Source organism: Zalophus californianus, chromosome 2 (genome assembly GCF_009762305.2).
Source record: "Zalophus californianus isolate mZalCal1 chromosome 2, mZalCal1.pri.v2, whole genome shotgun sequence".
NCBI lineage: Eukaryota > Metazoa > Chordata > Mammalia > Carnivora > Otariidae > Zalophus > Zalophus californianus.
The window spans coordinates 136455-155383 of record NC_045596.1 but is presented as its reverse complement, the minus strand read 5'-3'; the positions used below and the strand labels follow the sequence as shown (position 1 = coordinate 155383).

The 18929-nt window shown below is 60.5% G+C and overlaps 3 protein-coding genes across 9 annotated transcripts; 2 read left to right on the top strand and 1 right to left on the bottom strand.

Annotated features, from left to right (window-relative positions):
- Window positions 1-913: 913 nt before the first annotated feature.
- On the top strand, window positions 914-9181 carry SLC49A3 (solute carrier family 49 member 3). 7 transcript variants are annotated; one of them, XR_003520783.2, is made up of 11 exons: window positions 914-1075; window positions 4756-4914; window positions 5090-5303; window positions 5464-5540; window positions 6399-6536; window positions 6676-6792; window positions 7491-7643; window positions 7918-8075; window positions 8323-8432; window positions 8649-8870; window positions 8974-9107. XR_003520783.2 is itself a non-coding variant. In XM_027598859.2 (10 exons), the coding sequence occupies exons 1-10, from the start codon at window positions 941-943 to the stop codon at window positions 9062-9064; spliced, it is 1281 nt and encodes a 426-aa protein (XP_027454660.2). In that variant the 5' UTR covers window positions 914-940; the 3' UTR covers window positions 9065-9181. The 7 variants fall into 7 exon arrangements, 4 of the variants coding, with proteins under 4 accessions (XP_027454660.2, XP_027454656.2, XP_027454657.2 ...); XR_003520785.2 differs by lacking the exon at window positions 8649-8870 and having other exon boundaries at window positions 8327-8432; window positions 9045-9181; XR_003520784.2 differs by lacking the exon at window positions 8649-8870 and having other exon boundaries at window positions 8327-8432; window positions 8974-9111.
- Window positions 9182-10110: 929 nt separating this feature from the next.
- Window positions 10111-17031, bottom strand: MYL5 (myosin light chain 5). Its single transcript, XM_027598861.1, has 8 exons — window positions 16879-17031; window positions 13472-13604; window positions 12838-12945; window positions 12576-12651; window positions 11715-11819; window positions 11181-11259; window positions 10537-10585; window positions 10111-10212 (listed from the first exon to the last, which is right to left on the bottom strand). The coding sequence occupies exons 2-8, from the start codon at window positions 13472-13474 to the stop codon at window positions 10111-10113; spliced, it is 522 nt and encodes a 173-aa protein (XP_027454662.1). The 5' UTR covers window positions 13475-13604; window positions 16879-17031.
- ATP5ME (ATP synthase membrane subunit e) lies at window positions 13748-18910 on the top strand. The gene is made up of 5 exons (XM_027598860.1): window positions 13748-13824; window positions 16965-17062; window positions 17595-17649; window positions 18259-18357; window positions 18828-18910. The coding sequence occupies exons 1-5, from the start codon at window positions 13758-13760 to the stop codon at window positions 18851-18853; spliced, it is 345 nt and encodes a 114-aa protein (XP_027454661.1). The 5' UTR covers window positions 13748-13757; the 3' UTR covers window positions 18854-18910.
- Window positions 18911-18929: the final 19 nt, after the last annotated feature.

The window sequence follows — 18929 nt, the reverse complement described above, 5'->3', positions numbered from 1 at the left end:
CTAGCTGAGCAGGAGAGTCGGAGGTGGAGATGGACAAGAGTGCCAGGTTGTTGACAACAACCCCTTCCACGATCATGTCCGTCTATGTCAGCCGCATGGAGATCACAGGTGGCCTTGGGAGCGTATTATTTGGAGAGTAGAAGAGATGTCTGCGGTGGACTTCTGGGTGGGGAGGAAGCAGGAGAGGAGGCTGTCCACCCACAGGGGAGTTCTTGTGGAAGAGAGACAGCTGACACTCCCTCTTCTCTGCCTGCCAGCTCTCAGTTCTCTCCCCACTCTGCCCCAGCTGTGTCCTCAGTTGTCAACTGAAGATAATAACCCCACCGGGGAGGCTGACTGCCCCCAGGTTCACCCTTGTGACACTGCCCTTTCCCTGGGCAGGACAGCCTGGCCTTGGACTCCACCTTCCTCCTGGGCCAGCACCACCTCTGCCCACGACAGGGCCCAATCTAACGACTAGTCTGGATTCGAGACTCTTTGCAAACTGACCCCAGCCTCCTCTTCCATGCTGGCCTCCTGCCACTCCTTGTGCCTTGTTTGGACAGCAGGAATTAGGGGGTGGTGGTGGTGGATGGGGACCTTTCCACAACCCCTTCCAGGAAATGCGGACCTTCTGCGGGGCTGCGTGACTTCACGGATGCCCTCTCCTGTATCCACCCACGTGGGCGCGTCCTCCTCAGGGACCACACACAGGTCGTGACCTGTTCGGCTCCTGCGAGGGGACTTTGTCCCTGTTTCTGGGGCAGAGACTTTCATCCTGGCTAATGGAGAGGGTCTAACTTCATAACTGGTGCCTTTCCCTCCAGGCGGTGCAGTGACTGCCGTCCCTCGGGGCTGGGACTGATCCCTAGCGCCCCGCCCCGCGCGCCTGGCACCACCTCCCAGGGAGGTCCCGGCCCAGGCGCCACTTTGCTGAACTCAGCGGCGGGAGCGGCGGGCGATGGCCAGAGCGGAGGAGGACCGGCCCGGGGCCGACGCGACCTCCGCCCTGGGCGCGCTGCTGGGCTACCGCGCCTACGCGCGCCGCTGGGTCTTCTTGCTGGTGCTCAGCCTGCTCAACTTCTCCAACGCCACGGTACAGGGGTCTGGGGCAGCCTCCCGGCGGGGGCGGGAGCGGGGGCGGGGGAGAGTCGGGCCGAGCTGGGCCCCAGTCCGAGTCATCGCGCCCCTCCCACCTTCCCGTGTCCCAGTGCGCCCAGGGGTCTCGGTCTGTAAGGACCCTGACCGGACAATGGGACCGCTGGGAGGGCGGGAGCCAGCGACCTCAGCAGGTGCGGAGGCGCGGGACTCCAGAGGCCCTTCTCCTGGCTGCACAGGGAGAAAAGGCGCTAGCGTCTGTCCTCGTGGTGTCAGAGCCTCGTTCCTGTGACCTATAGTGGTTTCGAAAGAATCCCTGTCCTGCGTCAGGACGACGCGGGAGTCACTGTCATGGCTGAAAAGGGGTCTTCCAGTAGCCCCACTCCCTTCTGGAAGACCCAACAGCTGGCAACAGACCTCATGATCTGGCTCCCGCCCTCCCTCTCCAGACTCCCGAGCCCACTCCACAAGGCAGGGCAGGGCCCAGCCGCCTTTGCTTACCTGTGCCCGGGACCTGAGCTGTGACTCAGTATGGAGGCTTCCTTATCTGTACACCCAGTCTCTCTATAGCTCCCCAGCTGGGGTGTCCAGTGACCGGTTACCTGTTCTAGAATGGTTCCCACTGCTGGCAGGGACTCAGCTCCTGAGACCAGTTGATCAGCCACTGAGAACAGGATCTACCAGTTACTGGGGCCCAGCTTCCCAACCTGCTTCTCCCCAACTCACCCCTGAGCCCCCATTTCTGCCCAGGGGCTTGGGCCCCCTTTTCCCCAGCCCGTCACATACAGTGGGCTCAGTGGGGTGAAGTTTTTGCTGCCCCTAGCCCCTTGCCCCTTGGACAGACACCCAGGAGCACTTGAATGGAGGGAGGGCTTGGAGCTAGTCTTCCTATACCTGACCCTCACCTGGCCACCTGCTCATGGGGTCAGGCTGCGGTGCTGTCCCACACTAGGCTCCACTGGGCCACCCTACATATCTCTTCCCTGGTGCTGCCACCTCTACCTCCTAAGTGTGCCTGAAGGAACCTGCCCATGACTGCTCAGCTTGCCACAGAACCCCAGGGACTGGTCAGGCAGCATTTGGGCGCCAGGTAATCAAGTAATGAAAAGCTACCTTGGCAGCAGGATCCACAGCTGGGGGAGGCTGTGAGTAGCCGAGGGACCATCAGGAAGTGCAGACCCATGAGCAGAGATGGGCAGGCAGGTGTGGACATTCTGGGCAGACACTGCCTCAGGGAGGTTCTTGAGCAGCAGCCACTCTTGGATGTTATTCCAAACTGATCAGGACCTTTTTCCTCCTTTCCTTGCCAGACTGGGTATGGAAAGCCAGCCCTGTGCCGTGACACGTGGCGTCCATGGCCTGGGCTGAAGTCTGCTATGACTCTGGAAACCTTTTTTCTGTGGGACTCACCACTGTGGCTTGTCCACCAGGTCCCTGTCTAGCTGGCTGGGAAGCCAGAATTGGTTTTTGGTGCAGTGGTCTAAGGACACAGAGCAGGGGTCTCCTTCAAACCCTAAAACTGCTTTGATGAGTCTGAGAGTGGACGGGTGTCATGAGTGGCCTCTAGAACCTCCTTGGACACTGAGGCAGCACCCTGCTCACTCCCCTTCAGTCCCTGAGTTATTATGGAGCAAACAGGACTCTAACCAGGAATTGTGGTCCCTGCTCTGGTCACCACAGTGAGCACTGACCATCAGTCCTACCCCATCCAAGTCCACCTGTGTGCTTCGTCTGCAGCTGGGTGACCAAAGGTCCCAGGCTCTGAGAGGGCAGTGTCAGAGGCAGGTGGAGCAGTGCCTGGAGTGAGGTCTGGGGGGCCCCAAAGTGGTGTGAGGAGACAGCCCAGTGGTCTGGGCAGGGGCCAGCATGCGGGGCAGCTATCAGCACGCTCAAAGGGAGGTGGCTGGGAGCAGGTTGAAGGGAATTCTTTTGCACTAGGGACACATTGTTGTCTGGCACAGTTTAGACCTGTCTCTGCTCTGCCGGCCACAGACTTGGGGAGGAACAAGGAATAGGCTTGGCTCAGCAGGGCGGGTTTAGAGAACAGATACCATGCTTTCTCTCTGCTGGATCAGGCTGGGCAGGAAGCAGCTGGACCTGCATGGGGTCTCTTTCTGTACCTGGAAGAGATCTGTCCTCTGCTTTGACCCTAAAAAAGAAAAAAGGAAGAAAAGGCAGCTGTTGCCCAAGTTCTCTGTCATGTGAGGCTCTGCAGTCAGTATTTGCTTGGGTCAGCAAGCCTGGCTCTCACCCGCCTCACCACAGAGGGTGTGGTCTGGGGCCAGCTTCTGCATTCCCCGTCTCACAGAGTTGCGGTGATTGTGAACTTTGAATTGTGGTACTTTTGTCTTTGGTCCATCCCTGGCCTGCTTCCCTTCTCTCTCCTGCCTTGGAGAGTCCCTCCTCTCACAGCACCTAGGGCTGGGGAATGTCACTTGTCCGGCTGTCAGGGAGGGTCTTACCTCCTGTAGGACAGGTGGGCTGGCCATGGGCAGGGCCAGCACACAATCCAGGTGTTTCCACCTGGGACTCAATCGCTGAGTTTCTAGACAAGCTGGAGATACCTTTGGGCCTCGTTCTGTGCTCTCTCCCCGCCATGGAGACATCCGTTGCACTATCCCTTCGGTGGCCCCAGGCCCACCCCACTTCCTACCCTTACCTACCTGGGTGTGCACCATAGACACTGAGTGTCCACCCAAATGTGCTCCTCTGCCCAGCCATCTGGGCAGTCTACACATCTACGTGACTGGGGTGGCAGGGCCACCAGCTCCCCTCATCAGGACCCCCTTTCCTACCCTCCCAGGCCCCAGTGCCGCCCAGCCCCTGGTCTAGACCCCTTCATGCCCACTCACCATATAGAGCTTCTCTTCCCCCCGTAGTCGTCAGCCTCTCTCTGACAGCCCTCCAGGCCTTCTTGGAGCGTCAGTTTTGGTGGGGCTCATGGTCCTGCAGGCCCTGGCCAGGTCTTCAGCCTCTGTCTAACCACTAGGACCATGTCAGCAGGATGGTGCTGCTCCTTATCCCAGGCACACTGTCTGACCCCCGCACCTGGTGCATTCCCTCAGAGGTGACTAGGTGACGACCTTCAGCCTCTGTCTAACCACTAGGACCATGTCAGCAGGATGGTGCTGCTCCTTATCCCAGGCACACTGTCTGACCCCCGCACCTGGTGCATTCCCTCAGAGGTGACTAGGTGACGACCTTCAGCCTCTGTCTAACCACTAGGACCATGTCAGCAGGATGGTGCTGCTCCTTATCCCAGGCACACTGTCTGACCCCCCCACCTGGTGCATTCCCTCAGAGGTGACTAGGTGACGACCTTCAGCCTCTGTCTAACCACTAGGACCATGTCAGCAGGATGGTGCTGCTCCTTATCCCAGGCACACTGTCTGACCCCCGCACCTGGTGCATTCCCTCAGAGGTGACTAGGTGACGACCTTCAGCCTCTGTCTAACCACTAGGACCATGTCAGCAGGATGGTGCTGCTCCTTATCCCAGGCACACTGTCTGACCCCCGCACCTGGTGCATTCCCTCAGAGGTGACTAGGTGACGACCCTGGCCCTTATGGGACTGCCAGACACTGTCTCCCTCAGGCTGGCTGGCCAAGCCTGGGACAGCAGGTGGCTGGGGTGTCTGTGGCACCTGCCCTGTGGTCTGACACCAGTGTGTATCCACAGCTGTGGCTCAGCTTCGCGCCCGTGGCCGACACGATTGCCCACCACTTCTTGCTCTCCACCAAGCAGATCAACTGGCTTTCGCTAATCTACCTTGTGGCGTCCATCCCGTCTGGTGTGGTGGCCATCTGGGTTCTGGACTCTGTTGGGCTCCGCTGGGCAGTGAGTTAGACCCCACGCCAGGGCTCTGTCCTAGATGGGGGCAGGGTCCTTGAGTCAGGGCTCAAGAGCCATTGCTTCTTCCCCGGGGGTCTCCATTCGGGTGGCAGGGCAGGGGTCAGGGTGCTGGGAGGGGAGTCTGGGCTGGCCAGGCAGTGCTTTGACCCCATCCCTACAGACCATCGTGTGCGCATGGCTGAACTTTGCTGGGAGTGTGTTCAGAACCCTGGCCTTCCTGTTCATCGAGATCCAGGACCCATTTCCCTTCCTCATGGGTGGGCAGAGCCTCTGTGCCCTGGCACAGACCCTGGTCATCTTCTCTCCAGCCAAGCTGGCTGCCTTGTGGTTCCCAGAGCACCAGCGAGCCACGGCCAACATGATCGGCACCATGTGTGAGTGGCAGGGGTGAGGCTGATGGTCTTCTGTGGCTTAGTGAGTGGGTCCCGGCACCTCTGCACTCCCAGCTCTGAGAGGGCAAAGGCCTCTGGCTGTGGGCTGGGGACCAGGCCTGGCCATGGCTGAGCGGACACGTGTCTCCGTCTGTCCATCCAGCAAACCCCTTGGGCATCCTGGTGGCCAACCTGCTATCACCTGCCCTGGTGAAGAAGGAGGAGGGTATCCCCATGATGGTGAGGGAGCGCATGGGGTACATGCACACGCGTGTGTATGTGCGCATGTATGCGTGTGCGTCCATGTGTGTTTATGTGCATGTGCAAGTGTGCCCGCACCTGTCTGTGAGTGTGCACGTGCCCCTCCCTGTGACCACATCGGCAAGTGCGCTTGGTGCACGTAGGATTTTCCCACATGCCTGAGGTGGATGTGAGGGGGGGGGGTGGGGGCTGCAGCCAGAGGCCAGTGTGTCTGCTGAGCAAAGGAAGGATGGAGGGAAGGGTCAACCCAGGGGGCAGGTGATTGGCATTGGAAACCCTGGGAGTATGTAAGGGGAGAGTGATTTGACCTGGTCCAAAGGCTCGGGGAGCCAAGGGCGTGGTTGCAGTGTCCAGGTAGGTTGGGTTGGGGAGTGGGGGCAGGCTCAGGCCAGGTTTGGAAGGGCAGGGGGTTCCAGCTGTGCAGCTGGGCACGTGTTGGGGCAGGAAGGTTCAGTTGGCGGTTGGATGGGTGAGTCTGGGGCCCTGGGAGAGGGTTGGCGTGACTGTGGGAGTCATCTATGGGTGATATTTTGAAAGCCAGTGTTCCAGGGGAAACAAAGCAAAGCAGGCCCTGGGGCTCGCCTTTGTCTGTCTAGGGATGGCTGGCAAGGGGGCAGTGTGCCCAGAACAGTGGTGTGAAGCCCTCCTGTGCATGTGCGTGCACGCACGCGCACACACACACACGCGCACACACACACGCGCGCACACACGCGCACGCGCACGCGCGCACACACGCGCGCGCGCACACACGCACGCACGCGCACACACACGCACACGCGCACACACACACACACACACACGCACACACACACACACTCAGGTATGCCCTCTCCCCAGCTGGGCATCTATATCATCCCTGCTGGCCTCGCCTGTCTCCTGGCCATCACCTGCCTCTGGGAGAGTGTACCTCCCAGCCCACCCTCTGCAGGGGCCGCCCACTCCACCTCAGAGAAGTTCCTGGACGGGCTGAAGCTGGTTCGTGCTGTGGAATCCAGGGCGGGGGTGATCTGGTGCAGGGAGGAGGCTGAGGAGGGAGGGGGGACAGGCCAGGCCCTGCTGGGGTACCCTGAGTACTCCGCTGGGGCTCCTTGCTGAACGGTGTCTCGTCCTCCAGCTCTTGCGGAACAGAGCCTATATCATCCTCGCCGTGTGTTTCGGGGGCGGCATCGGCATCTTCTCCAGCTTCTCGGTCCTCCTGGAGCAGGTCCTTTGTGTGAAGGGCTACTCCAACGTGAGTGCTGGCTCCACCCAGCCCCCCTCTCCTGTGCAAGGAGGGGCTGGGGGGCCATTACTGTTACCCTGAAGGCTGTCTGCCCCAGACACTGGGTTCCGATGCCTGGACAGGGTAACCTCTGCTTGTGGGTGGTATTGAGATGTTGTGTGTGAAACGTTGTGTCAGGTGCCAAATACAGTCTGATGGTGGGGTTGTGGCCCTGGGGAGGGGTGGTGGTGGTGCCCAAAGAGGTACTGGGGTTTTGTGTGGTGCTTTTCACTATCTTTCCCAATGCCGCACTCAGGATGGCCCAACCCTGCGGGTCTCCAGGGAAGGGTCCTCTTCTGATAGTTGGAGATTGGGAGGGCCTTGCTCTGCTCATAGCATCTCTGGCCCTGCCCTCTGCTGTCTGGCATCAGCCCTGGGTGTGGGATTCAGGCCTGGTGTGTTCCCAACTCATGAGGAGCACACAGGCCCTGAGACCCTTTCCTTTAGCAATTGTTGAGTTCCCAGGGTGGGGTGCCACAGGAAAGAGGCACCTGCAGGGGAGGACATGCTGTCCCTCACTCACGGCTAACCATGCAGCTGAGCCTTCCATGTCACCCTGCCATGGGCTTCTCGGTGATGGCGTATGCCCTGAGGATGGGCTTCTTCTCCTGGGGCCCTGGTAGCACCGTGACCCAATGATGGGGCGCCCCTGACCTCCTCTCCTCCAGGAATTTGCAGGCCTTTGCGGGGCTCTCTTCATTGGGTTTGGAGTCCTGGGGGCACTGGTTCTCAGCCTGTATGTGGACCGGACGAAACACTTCATTGAAGCTGTCAAGATTGGCTTCTGTCTGACCTCCATGGTCTGCGTGGCCTTTGCCCTGGTGAGAGTCCCCTTGAACCAAGACCACCCTACAGGCATGCAGGTGGGATGCTCTGGGGCAGGGCAGCTGACAAATGGGTCAAAGCAGACGTTCAGACCTTCTCAGGCTTGGGCACTGTCCACGGGAGTGGTCCCCTGACCCTGGGCGCTGCCCCATCCCTGCTCCCTGCTCAGCTGAGAGAGGGTGCTGGTTCAGGGACTGGCTGGGCCTGGGTGTCCAGGGCTGTGCACTCTGACTGCTGCCCCATCCCTCTGTGTGGCTCGCTGCCCCTCAGGTGTCTCAGCTGCAGGGACAGACCTTCGCACTGGCCACCCTCTGCTCACTGCTGGGGTTCTTTGGCTTCTCGGTGGCGCCCATTGCCATGGAGCTCGCCGTTGAGTGCTCCTTCCCTGTGGGGGAGGGTGCAGCGGCAGGCCTGGTCATCGTGCTGGGGTGAGTGTCTGTCCCTCCACCACTTCCCTGGGTACCCCAGAGACCTTCTCCTCGCCCTGCCCCAAGCTACACAGTGGGTAGCCTGCCTGCTCGAGCAGAGGCCACCACGTTCTGAGCTGTGTGCTGTCCCGGGCTGGCTGCTGTGTCCCACATTGGCCAGAACAGGACACTGCCCTCAGAGTGACCAATGGCACTGTGAGTACTGAGTGGTGCCCAGGGCAGGGCTGAAGGCCTTGTGGCTGTCCAGGCAGGCCGAGGGTGTGCTCGTAATGGTCCTGCTGACTGGCCTGACCACACGTCGTGCAGAGCCGTCCATCTCCACCTGCCAGGATGGCCAGGGCCCACTCGACTGGATGGGTGAGTGCCCCCGCCTGCATAGAGCCCCTAAGGGCACAAGCGAGGAGGTCAGTGCCTGGGCTCCCCACCACCCTCTCCAGCCCTGGAACCTCCCCTCCATGGGCCCCTTTCTTTTGGCACCTTTCGCTCTCCTTGGCGTGTGCAGGGCACCCAAGGGGCGGGGATGCCGGGGGGGGGGGGTTTGTAGGGCAACAAGGCTGACCTTTCCCCTCCAAGGCTCACTATGGTGGGAGCAGCCCTGAGACCCTGGTGAAAGCCCAACGTTTAAACATGTGAGTCGTTTTAAAATGAGATCAGGGAAGGAGACAGAGAGGCCGAGAGACCCGGGGGTGAAGATGACCACATCTGCAGACTCCGTACTGGTGACCTTGGAGCTCACCACACCTGAACAGCCCTCAGGGCCTGTTTCCAGGGCACTCTCTGGTCATGGCTAGTGGGGTCAGTTGGGGCTCTGCCAGCTCTGTGGCTACTCTGGGTCAGGGGTGGGGAGCTCTGGCTGCTTGGGCAAGCCTCAGAACAGAGCTGGGCTGTGTCTCCTCAGTGTCCATGCTGCTGATGGCTGGCCTGTGCACCCTCTTCAGCTGCTTCCTGGTGTTCTTCTTCCATACCCAGTACCGGCGCCGACAGGCTGAGGCCAATGAGAGCCACTCCATCCAGGAGGACACGTCCCCAGAGGCTGCAGATCCCGTGCCCTGCCTGGCAGCCACCCCCTGAGGCTCCACTCGGCCACACCCCCACGACCTCCAGCAGGGACCGTAGGAAGCTCAGGGGCAACTCATTCCTAGAGCTGTTCTCCTGGCCCTACCTGCTTATTCGGGGGAGCCCTGAGCCGCTGGAGCCCTCAGGACTTGCAGAGAGGTCACAGGGGTCCCTGCAGAGTTCTGGAAGCCAAAAGAGCAGTTGGCGCATCAAGAAGTGGTCCTGGGGACATGAAGGGGAGGCCAGAAGGGGTAGGCTCTGGTCACAGGGTGACAGCATCCAGCAGATGCCAGAGGGCCTTGGAGTCCTTGGCACACCCAGAGCACAGCAGGATGGCCTAGGGGAGACCCCGTAGCTACAGGATGAACTGCTGGTGCTGTGTGGACAAATAGCCACTGGCCAGGCAGGTGCCCCAGTGGCCAGGCCAGACCCAGGGTGGTGGCTGGTGCAGGAGCAGCGTGTGGGGGATGGACCTGGCAGGAGGGACAAGGGCTGATGGGGAGCTGGAGGGATTGGGAGTCCTGAGGGCCCCTGGCATCACAGTCTGGAATGGACACTTGTGAGAAATGCCTTCCTTGAGGAATCCCAACCCATAGCTTTTCTCAACCTCTGCTGACCACTGAGTGACCTGACTCCCAGCATGAGTGCTAAGACAGCAGGTGGGGTCAGGCTGGGCTGGGAGGGGGAAGCAGAGGGAGGGCCCTACGGGCAGATAGATGCTCCCACCCCCACCAGACCCTTCCCCTCTGGACTCTCCCAGTTCCAAGCAAACACTTCCACCCCCAGTGGACCCTCCCCCAAACTCTCCCCACCACAGCAGACACATCTCCCACCCCCAGGCAGAGGTTCCCCACCTGCAGACCCTCCCACCGCCAGGTGGACCCCTCCTCCTCTCCCTCTGCAGACACTGGCAGGCAGGTTTGTGGGTTCATGTTTATTGAACTGGCTGCAGCCCGGGTGCGGATGGGGAAGATGCCCCTCATTCCTCCTTCTCCTCCCCGTGGGTGAGCACATAGCTCAGTGCCTTATAGTCCAGGTTGCCTGCAGCATCGATGGTGGCAAACTGGAACATCTGGTCAACCTGCAAGCCGGTATGGTTGGGGGAGTCAGGTCCAGGGACGAGGGGAAGGAGCAAATGGTCTGATGAATTACAGGCACTGAACTCCAGCCAGCTCCGGTGTTGTTTTTGCTTTTGGGGGTGGGGGAAAGGGAGGTGGGGGGGGTCACACTGCAGAGCCAGGGGTGGGGCCGGGGTATCTTGCCCACCCCATTGCTGCAGCCTCTGGGGGCCCAGGGTGAATCCCCCTAGCTAACTGCCCACCCCCTGGAGCCCAAAGGGCTATCCTTGAGTTTCACAGAGGGAAATGGGGGAAAGGAAGTGGGGGGAGGGCAGAGTGGGCCAAACCTCTTCAGCGGTCATCTTGTCTGCCTGGGACATCAACAGCCGCTTGATGCTGAGGACAAGGAGGGAGGATCCAAATTAGGCTGCACTGAAGAAAGGAATTGGCAGGGGAAGAACTGGAGGGGTGACCCCAGGGAGCCCCATGACTTGGATCAGTTCACACCATTGGCTCTTCCACTGTGGGATACCCCAAGGCGGGGGTCTGCTCACCCTTCAATCCCACCCACTCACAGCACCGGTGCCTCTCAGAAGCCTGGCTAAAGCCTGGGCACCAGGGAGTGGTCATCAGGGAGTCTTTCCTGACTCACACGCTCAAGGGTCACCACCCCTGGGGCAGGGGGGCTCCATCTGCAGGGAGGAGACTGTGGGAGATTAGAGGCAAGTGCCTGGTACACCAAATATGCCCACTTGGCTGATTTAGCCCCCCAAAGGACTTAAAGACCCAGTGATGGTCCAAGTGGTGGTGACGAGCCAAGTCCCTGGGTGCCCAGCCCTGTGTGGGCAAGACTGGTTTTGTCCTCAGTTACCCTGAGGGACTCAGGATCTTGGGGCAAGGCAGCCCAAGGCCTGGAGATTGGGGTTGGGTGAGGGGAGGTAGGCTTGGCATCCCTCAGGGGAGATGCCTAGGTGCCTGTAGCCACACTCACTAGTCCTTGTTGATGCTGCCTTTGCCATCGGGATCCAGCATCTTGAAGGCATTTAGGATGGTCTCCTCGGCATCCGTACCTGCCCACAAAAGCCCTTGAATCATGGGCTGTTTAGGGCTCCAGTCCTGCTCTGGGCCACCCCAGGGCTTGGCCTGAATGACCCTCCAGCTCCTGAGCACTGGGAGACCCTGCAGCTCCCACTCTGAGGGGACTACTCTGGGGGTCCCCAGAATCCTGCCCAGGCCCAAAAGTGGAGTGAGTGCTCAATGAGTGAAGGACAAAGGCTACCACCACGAAGCAGACAGGAGGAAGGTTGAGCTCATGTGCCCCCTGGGTGTGTGACCCACAGATGCGGATACCAGAATGTCAGGTCCTAGGGCTTTTCAGCAAATCTGAAAATCTGGATTTTTATGTGAAATGTCTGGATTTCTAAGTGTTAGGAGCTAACAGTCTGTCTTGGCAGACTGGCCTGAGGGCTGCCCCTAGCCAGGGAGGAGCCTGGACCCATGGTGCTCACCACCCCATGGCTCTCACCCGTCAGCTTCGCCCCAAACATGTTCAGGAACATGGTGAAGTTGATGGGCCCTGAGGCCTCCTTGAGCATGGCGTCCAGCTCATCATCCTTGATGTTGGTTTTGCCTGTCGCCGACACAAGGCAGGGGCAGGAATGTCACACCTCCCCTGGCTGTCCTGTTGTTGGTGTGTCTGCTGTCCCCACTGGTTGCCCACCTCCATCATTCAAAGTTGGGGAGGCCAGAAGGAGGGAGGTGAGCCAATGGGGGGATACTTGGCCCAGGTGTGGTGGCCCAGGTCTGCATGTCAGCAGAACCCCAAACCCTGGGGAGATGGGCAGCTGAGGAGGAGGAAGAGGCCATGCGTGGAGCCTAGGAAGACCTGTGATCTGCTTACCTGGGTGTAAGGGGGCCCAGAGGAAAGAAACCTACCCGTTCTCCCCTGGGATTGCCTCAGGCTGAGAACATGCCCCCAGATGGGAAGTTGAGGGAGAACGGCCCAGCCTTTGGCTCTTCAGAGGAGCATGATCCGGCCTCCACGTCCTCTCCAAAGTCTGTTTCTGGGCTTCCTTACCATGCTTGGGGGAAGGAGGACCAGCCTCCCCATGCAGTGGTGTCCCTCTGGGGTGTTAGCCCCTCCCTGGAGCTTTGGTCCCAACCTCCCCATCCAGGATACCCATGCTTGGGCTGTGCCACCCACCCTGTGATGCCCTGATCAAACCAGAGGGATTTCTCCCCTAGGGGAGGCCCAGCCCACATCCTCACAGCCCATGGGGAATGGGATGTCAGGTCAGCCTGTAAGGCCCAGGTACAGAGCAAAGCTCTCCAGGACTGGAGGACATTCTGAGGTGGGTTCTAGAGAGCTCTGTCCCACGGCACCTACCCAGAGAGGCGTAGGTGTCCTTCAGGTCCTCCTTGTCGATGAAGCCATCTCGGTTCTGATCCATTAGTGTGAATGCCTGAAACCGAGGCCAGGGTCACTGGGTTGCCAGGCTGGCCACACCATGTTGGGACGGGCATCTATTCTCACCGGCTCTGGAGTGAGGCTCACGTAGGGTCTTTTGGCCACCTGCATTATGATTCAGGAGACCCCTTGGGCAGGAATTACTGGGTGGAGGGGCCCTGGGGCAAGAGCAAAGCCTCACCTCCTTGAACTCCTGGATCTGGGTCTGCTCAAAGTTGGAGAAGACGTTGGATGATGCCCTCTGGGCCCGTAGGCCACCCCCTTCCTTCTTCTTAGTCTTCCTGCTGGCCTAATGTGAGAACACCAAGGCTGAGGGGTCTCCAGGCTGGTGTTTTGGAAGACAACACAGAGGACTATGGCACTAGGGGCTCCTGGGGGACCCCAAGCCTGGGTCCCTGGGCTGGGGCAGCCCTGACAAGGCCCTAACAGCACTGTACCCAGGGCTTGTCTTGAGCTTTGCCCTGCTCCATCTGCCATCCAGCCAGGAACCAGCTGGGCCTGAATGTCCAAGGAGCAAACGGACTGTGCAAGCAGCCAGCAGGTGGGTGGGCCAGTTCTAGGAATCCCTCCAGTGTGACGGCCAGGACCCTCCATCTTCCAGCCCCAGATGTCACTGAGGCAGCCATGGGGCACAGATCTTCCCCACCTAACACCCTTACTCATGTAAACAAACCTAACTCTTGTGCACACACACTCGCACAGAACACACTCACGTAGGCGACACACGTGTACACACAGTCACAAATGCACACAGTGCACAAACACATGCACGCTCACACTCGATCCTGCCCCGGTGGCCTGCTGGCCACACTCACCATGCGTGGGTCTGCTTGATGCGATGGTCTGTGCCCTCCTTGCCCAGGTCACCCGTCTTAAGCTCCTACTCAGTCCCCCAGGACAGCTCGGACTCCGGCTGCTGCTCCCTACAAGGATAGGCCCAGGGCCACCCTGGGGACCAGACAACTGCAGAGTGAGCTTTGGCACCTGGCGGGTGACTCAGATGCTGCCATCTTGCCCTGCCCAGCAGGGCCCCAGCTTCCCAGGCAGCTCACCAAGAAGGCTTTTTTCTCCTGTTTCCTGTGCATCTCCAGGGCCACCTGCATGAGGACCTGGGCGGCTGCAGGAGCCAAAAGAAGGAGTACCTTTCCGAGATTTGCACAAAGTCACTGTGAGTGGCCTTGGAGGCTGGTGAGCAAGTGTTCTCTGAGCGTGTTGTATGTGCCCTCACCTCTCTGCTTCAGTGGCAGAAAAGTCCCAGGGCCCTAGGTATCCCCATGGCAGCGAGCTCCTTGCGTGGCACAGAGTAGGGATAACATTTCTGGGATGGAAGGCCATCCAGATGGGCTGGGCCCTGGGCCAAATTCCCCACTACATCATGGCCCAGCAGGCAGAGGCCAGCAGGCAGACTCTGGGGGGGACACCTGGTGCCAGATACTAGAGGTCACCACAGGGTCAGGGGCTGGGTGCCCTAGTCCTGGGTTGTGGGGAGTGCAGGTTAGGGGCAGGAAAGGATGGGGGTCTATAGGCTGAGCAGAAGGAGAAGGCCTGGGGGTAGAATGAAGAGGGCAGTCAGGACTGCAGTTTCACACCTGGAGAACAAGCCCTCAGAGCCCCTTGTTCCTGTACCATGGGCGGGGTGGGGGGTGGGGGAGGCATCAGCAGCAGGGGTCCCCTAGGGCACATCTGGGAACCACATTGCTTGTGAGTGCCACCATGGCAGGGGTCCTGCCCCCAGGGGCACACCCCTTCAGTCACATGATACCTCTGAGGTGCTGCCACATGTGATCCCAGGGGCAGACCACCATTTGCCTGCACTGAGTATGGGACAACAGACACCCTGAGGAACTTGGGGAGGCATGACCCACTGCAGGGACCTGGGGGCTCCCTTGGGTTCAGCCTGGAGGACTCCCAGAGGGAGAACATGTGACTAACGTGGGAGACCTGGGCTGGGCTGCATTCCCAGTTGGGCAGGGTCTGACTGTGATGCTTGGAGAGACCCTAGCAGGGCTGTAGGATTGGGACCACAACATTGAGAAGGGAAGACATGCAGGATCTGTGCTCAGAAGGCCCCTGGTGTGGGGAAGGCCAGAAGACACTGGCAGAGCCCCTGGGGAGGTTTTCTGGGTTGGCAGCACTAAAGATAGCCATGGAGCCTGGCTCCAGGGAGAATATCAGGATTCAAAGTGGACAGCTGGCCCTGACAGGTGCAGAGGTGTCAGCAGGCGGTTCCAGTGTCCTGAGCCAGGTGGGAACCCCCTCAGCCCTCAGGAAGGGCCCAGGGCCAAAGCGAGTCTCCCCCAGCTTCAGGGGTCTTCCCCATGTGTATATGGGCATGTGTGTCCCCCACTGGTCCCCCTACCCCACCCCACTAGAAGCTACCATTAGGTGGTCCCCTACCAGCACCTTGGCCTCACCTTCAGCCCAAGAGACACTTATTTTTGATTCTGGAAGCAGGAGTTGCTGAGGAGTCTTGTTTATTTTAATATCCAGGGAAGGGAAAACATATTTGTCACCTGAGGTCATCTGCCTAGATGCTCAAGGGCAAGAATGAGGGTGGGGTGGGAGTGGGGGTTGTGCACTCAGCATTACCGCATGGCATCTTGGTTGAAGAGGTTTATTTTGTGTCCTGTGGGGTCAGTGTGTGCTTACAGCTTCCTCAGGGAGCAATGAGGGGGCTTGGGAAGGACTTACCCCAACCCCACGCCTGGCAGAGGCACCAGTGATGGCATCAGGCAGGGATCCTCAGAGAACTCAGAGAAGGGCCTGGTGGTCCTATAGGATGGGCCTCCCTGTTCCCACCCTCAGCCCAGGAAACAACACAGGCGATTTTCCAGTTTCCCAGCCGGAGGCCTAGAGCCAGGACTCCAGAGCAAGCTGCAGAGAAAACAGGCTCTGCCCAGGACCCTGGAGGAGGCTGGAAGAAACTCCCTTCCATGCAGATTTACTGAGCAACTGCTTTGTGCCCTGCAGTTTTCATCTCTGTATTCCATTCTCTTTAGATTTATCGTTAAGTTCTCTTTGGAAACAGGAGGGTTTGGGAGACTAAGGAAAAGTGGGCTCCCCTCTGGCATACTGGGGGCCCTAGTGAGCCCCAAGCTCTGGTTCTCAGGGAGCTTCTTTCTGGAGCAGTGCAGGGACCAGGGGATGAGTGGTCCTCCTTACAGACCACCCCCCTGCCCCCAACACACACCTGGTTGCTTTGGGAACCGTGGGTCTGCACAGCCAACACAGTTGGGAAGCTGTCTGGCCACCACTGCTCCATCTTTGGGTGGCCCCTCTGCACACCTGGGGCTGACCTGGTCATGTCTTTGCCAGAGCTAAGCACAGAAGCGGGACAGAGTGCGACAGAGTAACTCGCAGGTGTGGCCTCCTACCCCTGCCCACGGTGAGTAGCAGAAGCGAGAGAATGAGGGGGCCCATCTGGGGGCTCAGTGGTCCCTGAGGCCCTGGTTGAGGTGGACCTTGGAGCTTGGGACTGCAGGCAGGAGTCAGGGAGCAGGCTCTACTAGTGTGCTCTTCCCAGGAAGACTCCAGCCCCCTGTGCTGGAGAGGCTCCTGCAGTGAGGAAACCTGGCTCTGCTGGAGGGGACTGAGACTGGGGGCAAGGGCAGCTGTAAGGGGCACCTGAGGCAGTGCCGTCCCAGGAAGAGGTTCTGAGGCCACCATGATCAGCCTGGCCTGAGTCCAGAGGGGTTGGCCACAACCCCTCCCCTCGCCTCTACTGGGTGAGAGGCCTGGGGCAAGGGGGCCTGCGCTCAGGTCACACTTAGTCCCTGGACCCTGGATTCTCAGCTCAAAACCTCGAACCCCTTTCTGGACCATGGGCCCTTCCTGGGCGGTCATGGCAGCTGACCTGGGGTGACCGTGGGCCTCTTCAGCCGCGGCGCGGGAGTGGGGGCTCCTTCCCCGACTCGCCGGCCCTGACAGGAGAGCCCAGACACTGCAGGAGGATAAAGAGCCATCTAATTTACATTTTGTGAGCCTGACTTATAGTTTTCAAATATTTGGACCTATAATGGGCGGGCTCCATTGGTGCTCAACCTGGCCTGACAACATCAGGGGCTGCAGAGAACACGAGGGTAGGCCGGGTTTCACACCCTGGGCAAAACCCGCCCCCGCCGCCCAGCCGACACCTGCTTCTCGCGCAATCGCGCATGCGCAGCTGATCGCCGAGCCGCGCGCCCGGTGTGGTCCCCGCCCCGAGCGGCGCACGCTGTTTCACCTCCGTCCACCGGAGGGCGCAGTCCTACTTCTGTTCGCCGCCGACGGCGCATGCGTTCGCCCTTGTACGCTTTTACGCCTCCGCAGCTTTCCGGGCCCTTGCAGCGTCCTCCTCAGATTGTACTTCCGGCGTGAAGGTTACGGACAAGATGGTGCCGCCGGTGCAGGTCTCCCCGCTCATCAAGGTGAACCAGGCTGTGCGGCCGTCGCCGGGTGCTCGGCTCCGCGTGCGCGACCCCAGGGAGCCCGGGACCCGCGCCCCCGTCCGCACCCCCCGCGCTCCCGGGACCCCTGCCCTACGGCCCCGACCCCGCGGGCTGGGAACCCCCTCCCCGGCACCCGCGCCCCGGTCTGCACCCCCCGCGCTCCCGGGACCCCCGTCCTGCACCCCCGACCCCGCGGGCTGGGAACCCCCTCCCCGGGACACGCGCCCCCGTCCGCACCCCCCGCGCTCTCGGGACCCCCGTCCTGCACCCCCGACCCCGCGGGCTGGGAACCCCCTCCCCGGGACCCGCGTTCCCGGGACCCCCCTGCGTCCCCCGACCCCACGGTCTGGGGACCTCCCTGTCCGCCCCACACCGACCCCGCATTTCCGGGACTCCCTTCCTGCGCCCCCCGACCTCGCGGGCTGGGGATCCTCCCAGGCCCCGCGCTCCCGGGACTCCACCCCCCACCCCGCACCCCGCTGCCCCGCCTTTGACCGTCTTCTGCCCGCAGCTCGGCCGCTACTCCGCCCTGTTCCTCGGCGTGGCGTACGGAGCCAAGCGCTACAGTGAGTGACCGCGGGTGGCCGCGCCGCTGTCTTGGCCCAAGGCAGGGGTAGCACTGGGGCTTCTCACAGCCGGGGGGGGGGGCTCCCCAGAGCCATTCTTGCCCCAGCGAAGGGCAAGAAAGGGGGCAGGGTTGGGAGGCCCCAGCCCCAGAAACCCGAGCAAGTTTGATCCCTGAGCGGGGCCGCGGCAGGTGTGTAGGTTGCTTTGGGATTAGCGCAGGTGGTCAGGACCCAAGGTGCATTCTGATGCTGGCCAACCCCCGGGAGCTGGAAAACGGCTAGCTCTTGTTGAAAATTGGGGTGCCAAGTGGGTGTCGGGGGAGTGCTGCGGTCAGACGTGAGCAGCCTCTGGTGGCCTAGATTGCTGAGCCGAGAAGTGCCGTGAGGTGGTGGGGCATCTGGTGGAGCATCTGGAGTGCTGGCCGGCGGGGCCCTGCAGCTGCCCTCCGGCTTGGGCTCTTGGCTGAGGAGGTCAGGCCTTGGTCCACCTGGAAGGAAAGGAGCGGAGAGCACATGCATCAGGCGTTCACATGCACTAAATTCCTTTTATGCAGCGTGTTGGTGAAGACACTGAAGGTACCTACCCATGTTCGTGCTTTCCTTACACAGGTTACTTGAAACCTCGGGCAGAAGAGGAGCGGAGGGTAGCCGCTGAGGAGAAGCGGCAGCAGGATGAACGGAAACGGATTGAGAGAGAACTGGCAGAAGGTACTGGAGTTAGTGCATCTTGCGGCTTTGTCCTCTGCCCAGACTTGAGAAACATACAGGTGCCGCTTCAGGTGCACCCCACAGTGGGGGCTCGGAGCTGCCTCCTCTCTTCTAGCACTGGCCAGTGGGTCCTCTGCGGCAGGGAGAGATGCAGCAGGGCCGTGGATGTTGGGGGACACGGGGACACCTTGCCTTGGGCAAGGCCCACCAGGTCCCTAGGCCTTGGAGGTCAGTTGTCTGGGAATGTGCCACCCTCAGAGGGCCCACAGGACCGGAACCGGGTACGCATCCCCCACTGAGTGCTGTGGCAGGCTCCAGTTGGAGTGTGCAGGGACAAGAGTTGAGGCAGAGCATGGTCGGGCTCTCCACTGTAGCTAGGTCCTGGGTTGTTGAGCTCTGCACGTGTGAAGTGGTCCTTTTGGATTGCCTGAGCGTGTAATAACACAAGTGTTTTCCTTTAAACCTTTCAGCCCAAGACGACAGCATACTAAAGTGAGCCTGCCTTTCTCTGGAGTGGTGTGGACGAATAAAGCTTTCTGTGTTTGATGCTCTCCTTTACTGTCGCCAGTTGT

Bases quoted from the DNA above. Each gene is read 5' to 3' on its own strand.
- SLC49A3 (XM_027598855.2), top strand. From the start codon at position 941: ATGGCCAGAGCGGAGGAGGACCGGCCCGGGGCCGACGCGACCTCCGCC. The intron at 1,076-4,755 runs GTACAGGGGTCT...GTGTATCCACAG, and splicing joins TCAACTTCTCCAACGCCACG to CTGTGGCTCAGCTTCGCGCC. The intron at 6,793-7,490 runs GTGAGTGCTGGC...CCTCTCCTCCAG, and splicing joins GTGTGAAGGGCTACTCCAAC to GAATTTGCAGGCCTTTGCGG.
- MYL5 (XM_027598861.1), bottom strand. The intron at 11,820-12,575 runs GTAGGTGCCGTG...TGTCGGCGACAG, and splicing joins GGACACCTACGCCTCTCTGG to GCAAAACCAACATCAAGGAT. The intron at 10,213-10,536 runs GTTTGGCCCACT...ACCGGCTTGCAG, and splicing joins ACAAGATGACCGCTGAAGAG to GTTGACCAGATGTTCCAGTT.
- ATP5ME (XM_027598860.1), top strand. From the start codon at position 13,758: ATGAGGACCTGGGCGGCTGCAGGAGCCAAAAGAAGGAGTACCTTTCCG. The intron at 13,825-16,964 runs GTGAGTGGCCTT...ACGCCTCCGCAG, and splicing joins GAGATTTGCACAAAGTCACT to CTTTCCGGGCCCTTGCAGCG. The intron at 17,063-17,594 runs GTGAACCAGGCT...TTCTGCCCGCAG, and splicing joins AGGTCTCCCCGCTCATCAAG to CTCGGCCGCTACTCCGCCCT.